The sequence below is a fragment of the Calidris pugnax genome, unplaced genomic scaffold, assembly GCF_001431845.1.
Source record: "Calidris pugnax isolate Ruff unplaced genomic scaffold, ASM143184v1 scaffold171, whole genome shotgun sequence".
Lineage (NCBI taxonomy): Eukaryota > Metazoa > Chordata > Aves > Charadriiformes > Scolopacidae > Calidris > Calidris pugnax.
Genome location: NW_015091064.1, coordinates 5,488,481 through 5,503,323, shown reverse-complemented (window position 1 = coordinate 5,503,323; position 14,843 = coordinate 5,488,481). Strand labels below are relative to the sequence as shown.

Below are 14,843 nucleotides of genomic sequence, written 5' to 3'. Positions count from 1 at the left end.
AGTGCTCTAGGACCCATAACTAGCATCACTGATTTGGTGCCTTCATGCCACCTGCTGGTGACAAAAATAATGTAACTCTCTACTGGTCACTGATTAAAATCTTTTTGCAGTACAATGATTTTGTGAGGAAGTTCTGCTAAAACTGAGAGAATTTTATTTAACTTCTTTCCGTATTGCTCACGGTCACTGTAGATAAAAGCAGTTCAACTGTTTGGGAGGGTTGCTGCTGGAAGCCAAGTTCTAGCCATATTAGTTAATATTCCACTGAGTATTGAGCAGAGGTAGGACAGTAGAGTTATCACAGACAGTATGCATAAAATATAAAAGTCATGCTACTTACTGTAGTGTTTATTTTATTAGTAAGATCCACACTTCAGCTTATAACCATAATTCTCACAGGTAAAGTCTCCCCACCTACCCATCTAATGAAGCTTCCCAGTATATGTCGTTCTGCAAGTTACCTTTAGTTGCTCCACAAAGTGCTTCCCTATTGTGATTCCAGAATTAGGATTTCCCAAGATTATTTCAAAGTTATCTTCGAGGGCTAGTCTTTCCCTTACATTATACAGACGTTCATATGCCACTGCAGCCAGCGGGGTACATGGAATTCTCAACACTACCATGAGGCCATGACCACTAGGACATTGTCTTGAAGAGTTTATTAGGTTTTGGGTGATTTCCAGAGTTTCAACTGAGGTGTAATTCTTCATCTGAGAAAGACCACACACTGCCATCATAGCTGCAGAGTAGTGCTGTATGAGGACAAATGTCCTTATCACTGCACTGTGTAATCTGGGGAACCTGAAATAAATGGTGAATTAAATAGCGAAGTATTAAAGGCTAAAGTGAAAAAGCTAATTTTTACAGAATATAGTAAACTCAGGATTTTCTCCTGTAAAGAATCCTTCATATCTACTGTACAACACAATCTCACCAAATTGCAGTTTGACAGGCTTTCAAGGCATCATTTCACAATCAGAAGTGATGTTGTCTCTCCAATTCTGAGTAAAGATTTACTGAGCATGTAGTCCATTAAGGTTACACCACTGTAAGTTACCAAGACTTTACTGCTGTTACAAAATTTATCATAGAATATTTGCTAAGGCACTCAATATCATCAATCAAAATTATATCCTCTTACTAAAGAGAATAGTATTCTTCATTATGCATTATCCTTATGGGGCAGGAGGGTGGGTATGGTGTTTCTCTTGTTTTGTTACTGAAGCCCTGAGGATGTCCAAGAGGACAAATACGTAGGCAGCATCCAATGAGCACTCCAAGTTCCCAAGCCCAGGTACAGCCTGTGTCAATCCCCAGTCGATGGAAGGCAGAGACATGGATATGCAGCAGCTTCCTGTGCTCTGGGTTTCACAGAAATGAAATCCAGGTACACAGTAAAAAGAGGAACTGTGGCTTGCTCAGAGAAGTGCCTGATACATGTGATCAGAGCTCCAAAGCACCCTGTACAAGCCCCAGCAGTTAAGTGTGGATGTGCTCAGTCTCCCAGTTCACGATACAGACTCACAATATTTTACTTGTCCTGTCTTGTTCTTCTTACAGGTCCCAAAGAATTCATTCAGAGCTGCATGTATGCACATAATGTGTTACTATATTTTTGTGGTGATTCTAGACTTGTTCCACAGGGACCAAGGAAAACTAATAATGTATTTTCAATACATTCAATATGCTCTGAAGTTTTTATTGCTCATTGAGGTGTACAAACCATAGTGATAAGTCTACTTTTCTTTGTGGTCCAAGTGCAGTATCCAGAAATTCTATACATCAAAATCAGTCAGGGTCAGCAAGTAATAACATTGGACAAAAGCAATAACACATTTGAAACTACATAATGATTCAGGGTTAGATTTTTAAAATATAGAAGTAGCTACTGGTTACAAGAGCACACTCAAAATTGGGCTAAATAGTGTGCATGTTCATAGCAAGAGGCAGCCTAGACTGATTAGATTACAAGCCAAATTTATACATAAAAAGACAGTAGGAGAAAAATAAGAGAGAGTGAAATGCCCTTGCATACACAGCTAATTTGTGGGACAATGAGGGAAAAAAAAAATAACCAAGCTTGTAGCTAGTAAGTCAAGTCACTAGAACGCGCCTCCTAAATTTGCTGTGTTAAACAAAGAAGGGCACTGTACCTTTTTCCCAAAGCCATGACCATTGCTTCGAAAGAGCTGTCGTACCGAAGCAGGGGAATACTATGTCCAGAGAGGGTGGACTCGATGAATTCTGACAGTCCAAAGTATTTCTTGTTCTCATGGTATAAATCTACACCCTAAAACAAATCAAGCAATAAAAATATAAATTTAAAGTTTATCAATTATTAATCAACAATTGATTAACCATTGGGACGTGATATATTTGCAATAGCATTCTCTAATAAGCATACATCTACCCAGACATATTCAAACAAGGAGAGAAAGAAACAGAATTAATTTTTTTGAGAGAACAGAAGTTTGACCGAATTTTTCCTTGTTTCTTTCTCTCTCTCCCCACATACACATATACAGACAGAACAGCTCTGCATAGAATAAAAATGCACACATATGAAGAAAATCCATGATCCAGATTTTCAGATGGTTTCCATTTATGTAGATTTTTAGCAAAGCCACTACAGTTTAGAGAAGTTATAAAAGGAATTAAGAAAAAAGGCAAGAAATGACAGGATAAGGAACAGGAAAAAGAACTTTCCACAGACTGAACAAGAAAAAGATGCCATGCAAACTTCATTCTTGTTTACAAAAATCATGGGCCCTCCACAATTTCACCAAGTATGTAAATGTTAAGTAACAGGAAAAGCTCACAAAAAAAAGTACCTCAAAGCATCCATCTTACATTGCTGTATGAAGAAGGCCAATGGATCTCATTGTAAGGGCTGATATGAGTATGCTGTGTCTGCAGCGCGTAGGGGAAGGAAGTCACATGGAGGGTCACAATATTTGGTGCCTCTTTTACCTCCCTGCAGTTCAGCAGTCTATCCACAAGTCCCGTAGACAGTTCTGTTTGAGGATAAAGGCTATGCATAGCACTGCAAAAATGAAAAGCAAAACTCTCCAAAGTGATCAGCACAAGGGAATATTTGTGTCAGTGGAATAGCTTTAACCTGGATGTGGAATCAAAGTTAAACACATACAAGGAACATAGGACTCTGTACTTTGCCCTGCTTTTGTTGCAGAGAAGGATGGGAAAAGAAATGCAAATTATTTCATTTCAGCTTAAAAATTCTGTAAGTCTTATAAGCTCCCTAGTTAGCTAATTACAGTCCCTTATAGGTAACAGAATAGAAGAGATAAAGGATGAAAGGAAGCTGATGTTTTGGCAGAATGAATAAACACATAGTCCTATAGCAACTTTGGCCAGATTGTGAATGCTACCCTTTAGAAGATATAATTCTTACCACAAAAAATCAAGATATAGAAAATGACAGACAGTGAGTCAATATGACAGAAAAACAGAAGGAAACTACTTGTGATAGAGCTATAATGAAAGGGAAAAATAGTTATTGTTAGGGTAAATGCCAGTATCATGGAACATCTACAGTCAATTCCTTGCTCTGGTGTAAAATTCAGTCCAAAATCATGCTATTTGAGTTTTGGCATTTACCTGCAGTGACTAAGTTACAAGCCTAGTCACTGCAAGCCCCTTCTGTTTCCAGCAGAGAGAGATAACTAACTCCAAAAATTGGTTGTGTCCACTCACGATCTAAGTCAGGCCTCTGAGATGCCCGTGTCTCTGTTGGGTCTATGTGGGCAGCCCCAGGCAATCACACTCCTGTTTCAGACCTCATTTAACCAACTTCTGTTAGGTGGCATGAATCCTGCTGTGCAGAACAGTCACTTAAATATTTGTGACTTACATATCTCTATTAGATAAGAGGAAAAAATATCAGAGTTAAGCAGCAATACAATGAATAAATGCCTTGAAGGTTGTAATAGGTCATGTAAGTTCCTAAGAGATAGAGGAGTTGAACAGAAAACTGACACATACAAAACTAAAGTTTTGGTGAAAATCATCCTTCTTAACCAGTATGAAAGACAAGACTTTGTAATTTCATTGATAAGTAATATTCCATAGTTTCTGGTTTCAGAAACACTACCATGCTCCCAAAGTTGGAAAATGTTGGTGTTTCTGGAATTCAGTATGTTCTCCAAGTATGTTCTCTCTACCTGACGTGACTACGTATCCACAGCAGCTTTCAATTTTTACAAATCAGTTATTCTGGATAGAAAAAACATTGTCCTGGCAAATTTCCAATCAGTTAAAAAAATAAGCAGCAGTGTTGGCTCACTAGTTGTCTACTCACTGTGGAGGGGTTTTGCATGTTTTACAGCCTGGAGGACACTGACAGAGGATAATGAGCTCTGTGTACTTTCACAGGAAGCTTTCCTTTGAACAAATGACAACCAGCCAAAAAAACAATAGCTGTGGCTGAAAGAAGATAAGAATGGTGAGCAAGGAAAGCTGAAATGTTCCACTGAAGCGTACTACAATAAGCAGGATAAGAATAAGTCATGAAGGACCTTAAAAGAAAAGATGTTTATTCAACACATGGGAAGAGGGAGTTAGCAGAAAGATGCAAACAAAGATGAAGGAAGGGATAAATCAGAAAGCTGATCTTTGAGCTAATGCAAACAATAATAATTGCTTTAATAACAAGTTACAGTTTTCTTACCTCATTAGATCCCAGTGTGCATGATCATGGATTAGGACAAACAGTGTATGGGGATTCTGCATAGAGTTTTGTAAAAAGACTTTGAATTTAATCTGGGCTTCTGCATCTATTTTCATAACATACTGTTCCACCCTCTGCTTTGTAAGATGTTCCTTTTCTAATCCAAGTTCTAATAAAATACCTAAAGAAATGGAACAAATGTCAGTATCTCCAGATATAAATGCATTTTAAAATTTCCAGTAAATCTAAAATAAAGCTAACTAAGGAGCACCTGAGTGCCAGAGATGAAACAAAGTCTGCTGATAAGTCACTTCGGAGGGTGGAACACAAATCAAGAAATCAATTTTCTCGAAGGAACCCAAATCAAGATTTTGAGTGCTGGAGTCAGCAATTGAGCAAATATGCGACAGCAATTTCTGAGCCACTGCTAGCTGGAACGGACGAATCTGGTGTCGTTCAATCTCATAACCTGGAAAAAGGCAAGATTCTGCTTAGATATATGACCACAGTCTAATCTAATGCAAAATGTTAGAGTCTGGCAAAGAATGATTAATCTACTCTTTAAGGTTCTTTGCTTATGAACAGAAGTTCCAGTTTATGAAAATCTATGTGGAATATGCAAAGAAATCTTTCTGCATTTGGGTGTTGTGATCCTATAAGTCTCTTAAATGTCTGAGAGCTGAAACTGAAACTTGTGCAATAGCATTCTGCTACCATAGAAGTAAGACTTGGAGCTTCAGAGAGTACAATACCCAGTGAACTGAAGCAGAGCATCCACAGTGTAAACCTGACTGTCCCAAGACATGAGTTGCTGTTTGCCTCTGGACCTTTGCCTTCAAGAGCCTGGGATTCTGCCCCAGAGGGTTCTAACTGCACAGCCAGAGACCTGGTCTCAAGTACCCTACTCTGTTACCTCTTTATTAAGGAAAATCCTCCTAACTTACTTGTACATGTAGCTGCTCCAGTTCCGTTCAGTGCTGTTGGTTTATTCACTGAAGCAGAAAGTGATGAAGAGATGTGCCCTTGGTTTTCCTGATAAAATTTCTCCAGCAAAAGATCGATGTCACCCTCTATCAAATTGAAGAGACAGTGGAGTAAACATCCATGTTAAGAGCTGCGTTTCATACCGATTTTGTTTTGTAGATCTTAAAGAGCTTTATATATGCTAGCTATTTATCCTGCCCTTGGCTTTTTGGCTGTTTTATACAGGAACCCTCTTGTTATTTTCTATTCCATCTGTTTTTACAGAATAACACTAATAAAATGCAAATCAGGGCCAGGAATGACAGACCAACTCTGCAGACCACTGGCTAGAACATTTATTGAGGCTGGCAGAAAACTAGCCTCAAGGCCCTGATACAAATCAGCAACAACAAAGATGTGAAACTGTCTTAGTTTATGATCAGACCATGGAGCTATACCACTCACTAGTAAGGATTACAAGAAGCTTTGGCAGATCTGCTAAATATTTTAAAATACTTAGCGTTTTTCAGAGACAGAAAGAAAAATAATTCCCTATAAAGCTGAAAGAGAAATATGAGTTTTGCAGCTACACACAATGCTGAAGCAGGTAAGGTATGTTTTCTTGAACTAAAACACTAACATAACTACATGATGGTTCAAGAAAAACAAGCTTGTCTTAAGTGACCACTCAGAATATCATGACGCATCCAGAAGGGTTCTTGTGACCTAAGCACAGATTTACAGACATGAAGTGAATGGCAAAGGGACCGTGACATCCCATTAATATGGACAAATACGCTGCATTTGGTCTAGTTGTGTGATAGGGTTTAACTTTCCATGTGGCTGGATCTATCCCCAGATAATCCAGCTTGTACTAATCCTCAGTATACTCAATTAAAAAAGGATCTCTGCAATTTTCCTCTCCTTCCCATTAAGTTAATTGTGATTAAATTCACAGAATGTTAAGTTAAAAAGACAAATCTTTCCTTTCGTGGTCTAAACGAATTCTGTGCTTTGGGCAAAAGAATTTATACATTCATATGGATATGGACTTGCACAGTATATGGATGGATTTGCATAGCTAGAAATAATATACTCAGCTATTTTCTGGCATATATTTATGAAATTGAGGGATTTTAGACACTGGTATTTTTAGAAAGAATTTCAATTCAACTGTACTTTCACAATTTTGTCCTGCATTTTTAATATATTTGTATATATTTCTAATAATGCCTTGCTTCTGGAAAGGTAATGAGCACAGCTGTTTTCTCTAACTTAAAAGTTTCAGGGACTTGGAAGCATGCCTCTTCATAACCTGTTAGGTACCTGGGCAGAGTGTGCTAAAGAAGGACCCCAGAGTTTCCACTTTCCCTGTGACCAGCTGATAGTTAACCTCTTTTTGGTAGTCTGAAGGAGTGAGCATGCTCTCAGACAGAACTCTTGCCTGATACTTTCCTAAAAGAAAAAAAAAAAGCCATTTTGAAAGCACTTCAAACTGAAGTAAAAATGTTAGACGTCATAATAAAAATACTACCAGCTAAATGAATACCACACACACAAAAATGGCAGAGATGAGTCTTTTCTCTCTCCTATATGTGTATGCATCAGACACCTGTGAGACAGATGCACGGTTTTCCATTCTTTGTGTTTCTTTTCCTTTTTAGGAAATATTTGTTGATGCAGTATATAAAAAGACCACATAAATAGCCAAAGGAATTGTCAGTTATCTTACACTCATAATGAATCTTTGAATAGCTATTCAAATAATTTATTTATCAGTATAGCGCTCAACAGCTTGTGGAAGGGAATGATGCTGAAAGACCACCTTTTAGAAGCTAAGAAAATGTTGGGTCTTCTGCTGGCAGTAACGTCCCAGTCGCACAGAGCAGGAGAGCTTTATGTGCCACGTGTGCTGTAATCACCAATATCTGTCCATAGCAGCGCTGGCTGGGACCCCTTGGTGAGACAAGTAACACAGACAGAACGGGATCTGCTGGGGAGAGACTTAACTGTGTAGCATCAACTCGGGTTCTCCAAAACCCATCACTTGTTGATAAAAATCCTGCTTTCTGAGGCAGCTTATGGAAACTCCAAGCAAACTCCTCATTGAATTGAAGTACTCTGTTGTGCCTGGAGACACACCCTTGGCATCTTACCTGTTATCACAATGCAGGAATCAATGGCTCGATTTCTACTGGCACATATGATCACCACGTAGTTTGTCTTTATTAATTTTCCTTCAATGAGTAGCTTAAACATTTCAGAAAGCCCTTCGGCCAGCGAGTAGCTGCACTCGATGATGTGGACGCTGTCGTTGCAGGAGCTGGCTGCCAGCCCCGCCAGCCAGGGGAGCTGGGCTGAAGTCACCGGTGCGATCTGGGTGGGCACCTGAGGAAAGGTCTGGGGAACAGCCTGCTGGTACTGGCGGATTTCAGACAGGTGGGACTCCCGCCACGAACGCATGAATATTTGTTCCAAATCCTCAATCAAAGGGACCTGGTCCGAGGCTAACAAAAATTAAAGAGGAAAGCATTATGAAACAATTAAACAAAACTGTTGAGTTGAAAACAAGCTTTTTTTCTAAAGATGTACTTTTTAGAGATGATCATGTTTCAGATTTCTGCAGGCATGACTCTATTGCCATTAGCAGATGCGAACCAAATTTTTCATTTTGAAGTGCCTTTGTGATACTCAAGTAAAGCTGCCCTAATGGGAACCCAAATATCAGTAACTAGAAGTATTTAAGAGGTTGAGTGCTGCCTGGCTCAGCGTAATACTACTTCTAAACTACAGACAGTGAATTACCGCTCTACTCCTTCTTTTTATTTTTAGTTGCTGAGGTTCCAGTTCATCAAAGAAGATGAACTTTGTATATATGACTATACTTCAAACTGTCTGGTCTTCAAGAACTAATTATTTAGGTTTTGTTTCATTACCACCAAACAAACAAAACTGTTTGACATCACATGTCCTGAACTGATATTTAATATTGTCCTGCCCTAATACTTCCTTTCTCCTTTGCTGGTGTGTAATATATTCATTGCAGTCTATCTGGATGTAAAATAAACTTACCTAGTTGAACAAGGTAGTAGACAGTCAGTAAGAGCTGCATTTCTTCTGAAATAGGCTGGATGGTGGAGGCACCATATTGTTCATATGCTCTAGATAAAGACTGTGAATTTCTGTAACAGGTGTACAACAAAGGGCTCACTATCACATCGTTAATGTTCCCACAAAGATATGGGAAGTTTCCATGACCTACAAAATAAACAATGTTTGTACACATCACATTAATTTCATAATTTCCCATGTATGCTTTAAACAGTTTTAATAGCAAATCTTTTAAAATTGACAGCTACAGTGTTTAGCTGTAGGACATATCTTTATATCTCTTACAACTAATATTTAAGCTTCCCATGTATGCTTTAAACAGTTTTAATAGTAAACCTTTTAAAATTGACAGTTTTAGCAGTGTTTAGCTGTAGGATGTATCTTTATATCTCTTACAAAAAAGATTTAAGGTCTTGTTGGGGGGTTGGGGTTTTTACCTTTAAAAATAACTGGCTTTGCTTTACAGATTTTCAGCAAGTTGTCAGGAACTGAGACGGGTTCTCCTGAGCCCACCATCGGAGATGAGGCTGGCCCCACCAACGCAGAATGCGGTAACGATGATAAGCTTCCTCCATCTAAGATTTTAGACATATTATTGCTGGAGTCAGGTCTAATAATGATTTCCTCAAAAAAAAAGTTATTCGACATCATCTTACACCCACATTTGGTATCAGTATTAAATGCTTTTTATGGTTACATTAGACATTTCATGAGCTGTTACCACAACCCATACCATTATGGTAACTTTCTTGAAGGACTAATTATATTGTTGCAACCTTGAACCTCACACACGCATCTAAAGATTTTGAAATGTTTAGAAGCAAACAGTTCCTGGTATGAATGCAAGAACACAGAGATTTATGTGATATCAATGCACAAATAGTTACAATTTGTGTGGTCTGTATGATATATTTAGTTTCACTGCTTCTAAACAGGTTTTCTTGCTGTAGCAAGAAAGAAAAAATTAAGATTCAATGTTCGCTCAATCATAACTTCTTTACAGAATTTTTAATTTAAACAGCAGCATATTAAAACATTTTGGGGCAAGTGGGTTTATTTCACTGCATAGTACTCTAACCTGTATCTAGACTATAAAATCCAAGTGCCCAGAACACTGTGACAAATAACTGAACCAATGGATGGTACCTTCACCTTAGTTATGACACTAATTTTAATATCGCAAAGGTGTTTCAGTGTCTGAAAATGGACACAGGAACCTGTTGGGATTTATTAATAATGACTGGATGATTGGATCCTAATGACAGTTAAGCTCAGAGCTTCAAAAAAATCAATGGAAATGAAGCACCTAAATGTAAGTAAACGTGTTGGTATCAAACACCTTTCAAACCTCGAATGCAAATCTGCATTCCAAGTGCCCAGAACACTGTGACAAATAACTGAACCAATGGATGGTACCTTCACCTTAGTTATGACACTAATTTTAATATCGCAAAGGTGTTTCAGTGTCTGAAAATGGACACAGGAACCTGTTGGGATTTATTAATAATGACTGGATGATTGGATCCTAATGACAGTTAAGCTCAGAGCTTCAAAAAAATCAATGGAAATGAAGCACCTAAATGTAAGTAAACGTGTTGGTATCAAACACCCTTCTAAACTCAAATGCAAATCTGAATGGGTCTTTAGGATATTGCCTCTTTTCCCTCATTGTTCTCTGAATAACAAAACAAATGTTCTCATTACCTTGGGCATAACTTACCATTTTTAATTCTGTTTGGAGCCTGTGGGTTGAACTGCAAGTTCCAAGTTTCAGTAGATGATGGAGATTCTGGTGACCAACCTTTATGGCGCTTTTTTGGAGGCCCTGAATTTGTCAAAGTACCTGAATGACAGTAATAGTTCAGGACACTGTTAGAATAAAATGTATTCAGTTTTTACATGGAAATTCCATATGTTTTGATAGATTGAATGTGTGCATTAAGTACTGTGGAAGACAGGGTCAATTCCATGAATATATTTTTTTATGTTTTTTTTTTCCTTGGCTATCTCCTACTTAGATTTCGAATGTGTGCATTAAGTACTGTGGAAGACAGAGTCAATTCCATGAATATATGTTTTTATGTTTTTTTTTTTTTCCTTGGCTATGTCCTACTTAGATTTGTGGGAACTTTCTGATCCAGAGAACTCTTAATTATCTAGGTAGGCATCACTTATCTTATAGCAATGCTTACTCTGTACTAAGAATAACATAGTAAGAATGAGATGTATTACGAATGCTTGTAAGTGCTATTATTTTTGAAGTCAACACTTTTTGCTCATTTTATTTCTGAACACATGACACAGTTATTACGAATGCTTGTAAGTGCTATTATTTTAAAGTCAACACTTTTTGCTCCTTTTATTTCTGAACACGACACAGTTTTTTATGTAAATTATTGCAAAATAAAATTCTCGATGGTTTCAGGATAATATTAATAAAGATGTGAGTTCTTTTAAACAGTTTTCCCATATACAGGATTTTTGCCACTTCTTGCTGGTTACAGATGTGAGTTCTTTTAAACAGTTTTCCCATTTACAGGATTTTTGCCACTTCTTGCATCTTTGATTTTATGTTGTTCCATACTAAATCCAAGCAAATTACTTCTGCACTTTCCTCCTATCCACATGCACCTCCAACATGTTTGTCTATAAAAACATATCTTTCTCACAGCTTTTCTAGGAGCTCCTGATGACTAGTTACTTGAATCTTCTTTCATTAATTTCTTGACTCATCTTGTGCACTCCTGCAAACTCCTAGAATGATAAGCTTCCACTAACATCAAGTATTTCTAATAATTGAGAGCCAATGGTCCTCTAGGAATTGCTCAGAATCTTGCAGGACTGAGCTATTTCTATTTTTGGACTATACAGATGTAACACTACATCACGCTGGCAGGGCTACATCTCCTGGCAGAATGGTTAGTCCCACATAAAATTCAAGACAGATTAAGAACTTTATAAAAAGGGGACTTTTCGTTTTGCAAAAGATATTAAAATTAAAAATAAACCTGAAGTCTTCAGATCTAGAATAAGATTGCTCACTTGCAGAAGAACCTTACGTACAGGTTCTCGATGACTTTGTCCTTTAAACTTTAACCAGGCGAGGGCAGCATTTAGCCATTTGTTCTACTCCTTTCCTGGCGTACAGTTGTGACAAAAGTCACAATATAGTTAGAGCAACACAAGGAATTTTTTGAAAATGCCATACTCTTTCCTTCAGATATGTTGATATGTGAAAGTAATCCATCTGAAATTAATTGGCAAGAATATGTTGTTGCAAGAACCTGAATGGGCAGAGAAAAAGAATTTGGCTGTGATGCCAGCAGGGAAACTTAGGAAGACTTATTCTAAAATAGAGCTATAACATGTTTCTAGCCATTGTGAAGATAACTCTTTTGCTTAAACAAGCCAGGCACACAGAATACAGTTTGTGACAGAAAACAATTAACAGAAATTGTGATAATAATGGTGCAGTGAGGACAGTTTCTTAAATTTGGAGCCAGCTGTCAAAGTCTAGTGTTTCATCCTAAGGTGAATTGCAATGTAGGCATCATCCTATGAGTGATTACTTATAAATCTTTCTTAATTCACTTCACAAAACCCATTGGTGAGATTGATACAGACACAATCCTTAGGAACCTGGATTCAGAATCTAGTCTGTACTTCTGTTATTTGAATGAACTATAAATATAATGAAAAACTTCCAGTTGATACTCTGAACTGTAACAAAGCTGTGGCTTAAAACATATAAACAATTTTTTTTTCCTGAAAATTAACACAGAAAAAAAGTGTTATGGTAAGAAGGAAACAGTAACTCCTATTCATACAGAAATTATGATCATGATACCATATGTTCGATGCTTCTATGATACACATGGAATATAGAGTTTAGGGTTATTAAACAACAAATCCATACAAATACCTAACACCGAAGGTCTTGTCAAAGCAGACAGGTTATTTTTGACCAGCTGTTGTTTAGGTGATTCCTTGCCATTATAAACTGCTGAGCTGAACACTGCTGTTGAAGGGATGTGATCCATGGCTGCAGCTGGCAGGGAAAAACAAAGTATTTACATTTAATTAAATACATTAAATTACATACATTACATTAAATTAAATACATTACAAAAAAAATTCTAGGTCAAGATCCCCAGGCGGTATAATAAACTGATCACTTGATCTTTAATAGACCCTTGAGGATCTGCTTAGAGAGAATGCAACGTGAATAAAACAAAGCCATTTCTGATCTCATACCAGATTATTGCTGTCTGATTACAATTAAGTGCCTGGGCAAAATCCAGTTCTGCAATTAAATACATATATCAGATCCTTTAGCTTCTTTGCAGGTGGACCCTTGCTCTTACATGAAGTTTACTCAAGAACTAGGAAAAAGAGTGAGAGAGGTTGTTTAAAATTTACTAAAAATCTCCTCCATTCCAATTTGACATCCTCTTTCCAAGATTATTTTTAATTATGTTGCATTAAACAGAGAGTTTTTCTCAAGTATGCTTGTAATTAATGTAGCTTTTTAATATATGTAACACCTGACAAAAAAATGCCAATCTGCTTGCTATTCTAAAGAGATTAATGAATTGTTCTGGAGGGGTATCAGTATTCCAGATCACAACTGTTTAACAGGCTTCTATCTCACAGAGAGAATATAACCACCAACAGATGTGCCTCAGTTCTCCCGTGTGAATCTCTGTAACAGTCACAAGACACTAAAGAGCTGTTTTCATTATGAAGAAGCTCAGAGAGATCACTCTAGCCTCTGTCATCCATCACTGTTCATTTATGTCAAGCTAATGGAAAACTAAGTGTATCAGAAGAAATTATTAGTACAAAAAAAAGTTACAGATACTGATCATTAGTTTGTTTTTTAATATTAAAGCCACTTTTCTCAGCAAAAGAAAAATTTCAGAAGTTTTTAGGCTGATGCCCAACAAAGAAGATTCTGGTCATAACATAAAATAGACTAGATCAGAAGAAAAATCTGAAATGATGCTGGTTCCTTTAACATTTGTCACCTGTGACCGAACAAGCAACAGCCGGAGGAATGTAGTACCTATCCTCAGCAACCTTTGAAATAATGGCTTTTAAAAGAAACTTTGGTTTGCCTTAGCTATGAGCAAGCTGCAGAACACCCATTTTATTATTTGTTAACCATTTACACATAAAGCTGAGGGGGGAAAATGGACAGCAAGAAGCCTTCAAAGTATGATTGCTTGGCTTTCCAGTCACATGAGCACAGACAAATACTCATGTCCAGAAGAGTAAGAGTAGGTGGGAACCCAGCGTGTTTTTCTTCTGAGTGGTACCTGTTTGCTGTGTCCCAGCTGGAGCACTCGGGTTTGCTGCTGGGACCGGCTCACTTGAGGTGCTTCCCGACAGGCCCGAGCTTTCTGGCAGCTGGAACAACGTGCTTGAGCAGGTGCTGGATGAAGACGGCCGGCCTCTGAGCTCTGAACAAAAAAAGAAACTTTTTATCCCCTGAGACAAAAGTGGCATTTGCTTTTTCTCTGCATATTTGATTTGATAATTTCACACGTGAATTACTTAGAGGCTAGGGCACTTGGAAGGGAGGGACTGATGTCTTCAGACACGCCATCCTTGTATTAGATCAGGTAATTGCTCTTTACAGCTGCTCTAGTAATCACCTAGCTTTAAAGAGTCTCTCTTTCAACTGATTTGTCTTAGGTTTTACACAGACGCCAGTCCCTGTGATAGTTAAGCTTGGATGATGGAAACCAGAGCTTGAGGAAGACAGCTTCATTATCTTACCTGCCCCTTTCCAGCAGATTACAGATCCTTTGGTCAGAGCTCCCTGGGCATTCCTCACCAGATAATACTTTAAGTGTTTCTGTTTCTTGGGCTGAGTGGTCAGTTTAAGATTAATGTGATTTGAGAATTCTGTAAAGTAGCAGAAACCCTTCTTGCCACAGCCAACACAATTGCCAGAGAAGCCTGATAAAATACACAATACACATGATCCAATGAGATAGGTGGGTTGCTATTAATAGCATCCAAACACAACTCTTTCCTGGAGAAAAGCTGTATTTGTATTTTTTTTCACAGAGTGAAC

General features: G+C 37.8%; 1 protein-coding gene across 1 annotated transcript in view; it reads right to left on the bottom strand.

Moving 5' to 3' along the window:
• Positions 1-14,843, bottom strand: part of GREB1 (growth regulation by estrogen in breast cancer 1) — an 86,866-nt gene that overhangs the window by 24,526 nt on the left and 47,497 nt on the right. Inside the window, exons 5-18 of the mRNA XM_014956757.1 lie at positions 14,543-14,725; positions 14,080-14,223; positions 12,684-12,809; positions 10,482-10,604; positions 9,199-9,336; positions 8,723-8,908; positions 7,807-8,157; positions 6,977-7,105; positions 5,632-5,757; positions 4,959-5,156; positions 4,688-4,868; positions 2,851-3,043; positions 2,154-2,290; positions 462-801 (exon numbers count right to left, since the gene is read on the bottom strand). Of these exons, the coding sequence (XP_014812243.1) occupies positions 462-801; positions 2,154-2,290; positions 2,851-3,043; positions 4,688-4,868; positions 4,959-5,156; positions 5,632-5,757; positions 6,977-7,105; positions 7,807-8,157; positions 8,723-8,908; positions 9,199-9,336; positions 10,482-10,604; positions 12,684-12,809; positions 14,080-14,223; positions 14,543-14,725 (2,555 nt within the window). The remainder of the gene's footprint in view (positions 1-461; positions 802-2,153; positions 2,291-2,850; positions 3,044-4,687; positions 4,869-4,958; positions 5,157-5,631; positions 5,758-6,976; positions 7,106-7,806; positions 8,158-8,722; positions 8,909-9,198; positions 9,337-10,481; positions 10,605-12,683; positions 12,810-14,079; positions 14,224-14,542; positions 14,726-14,843) is intronic.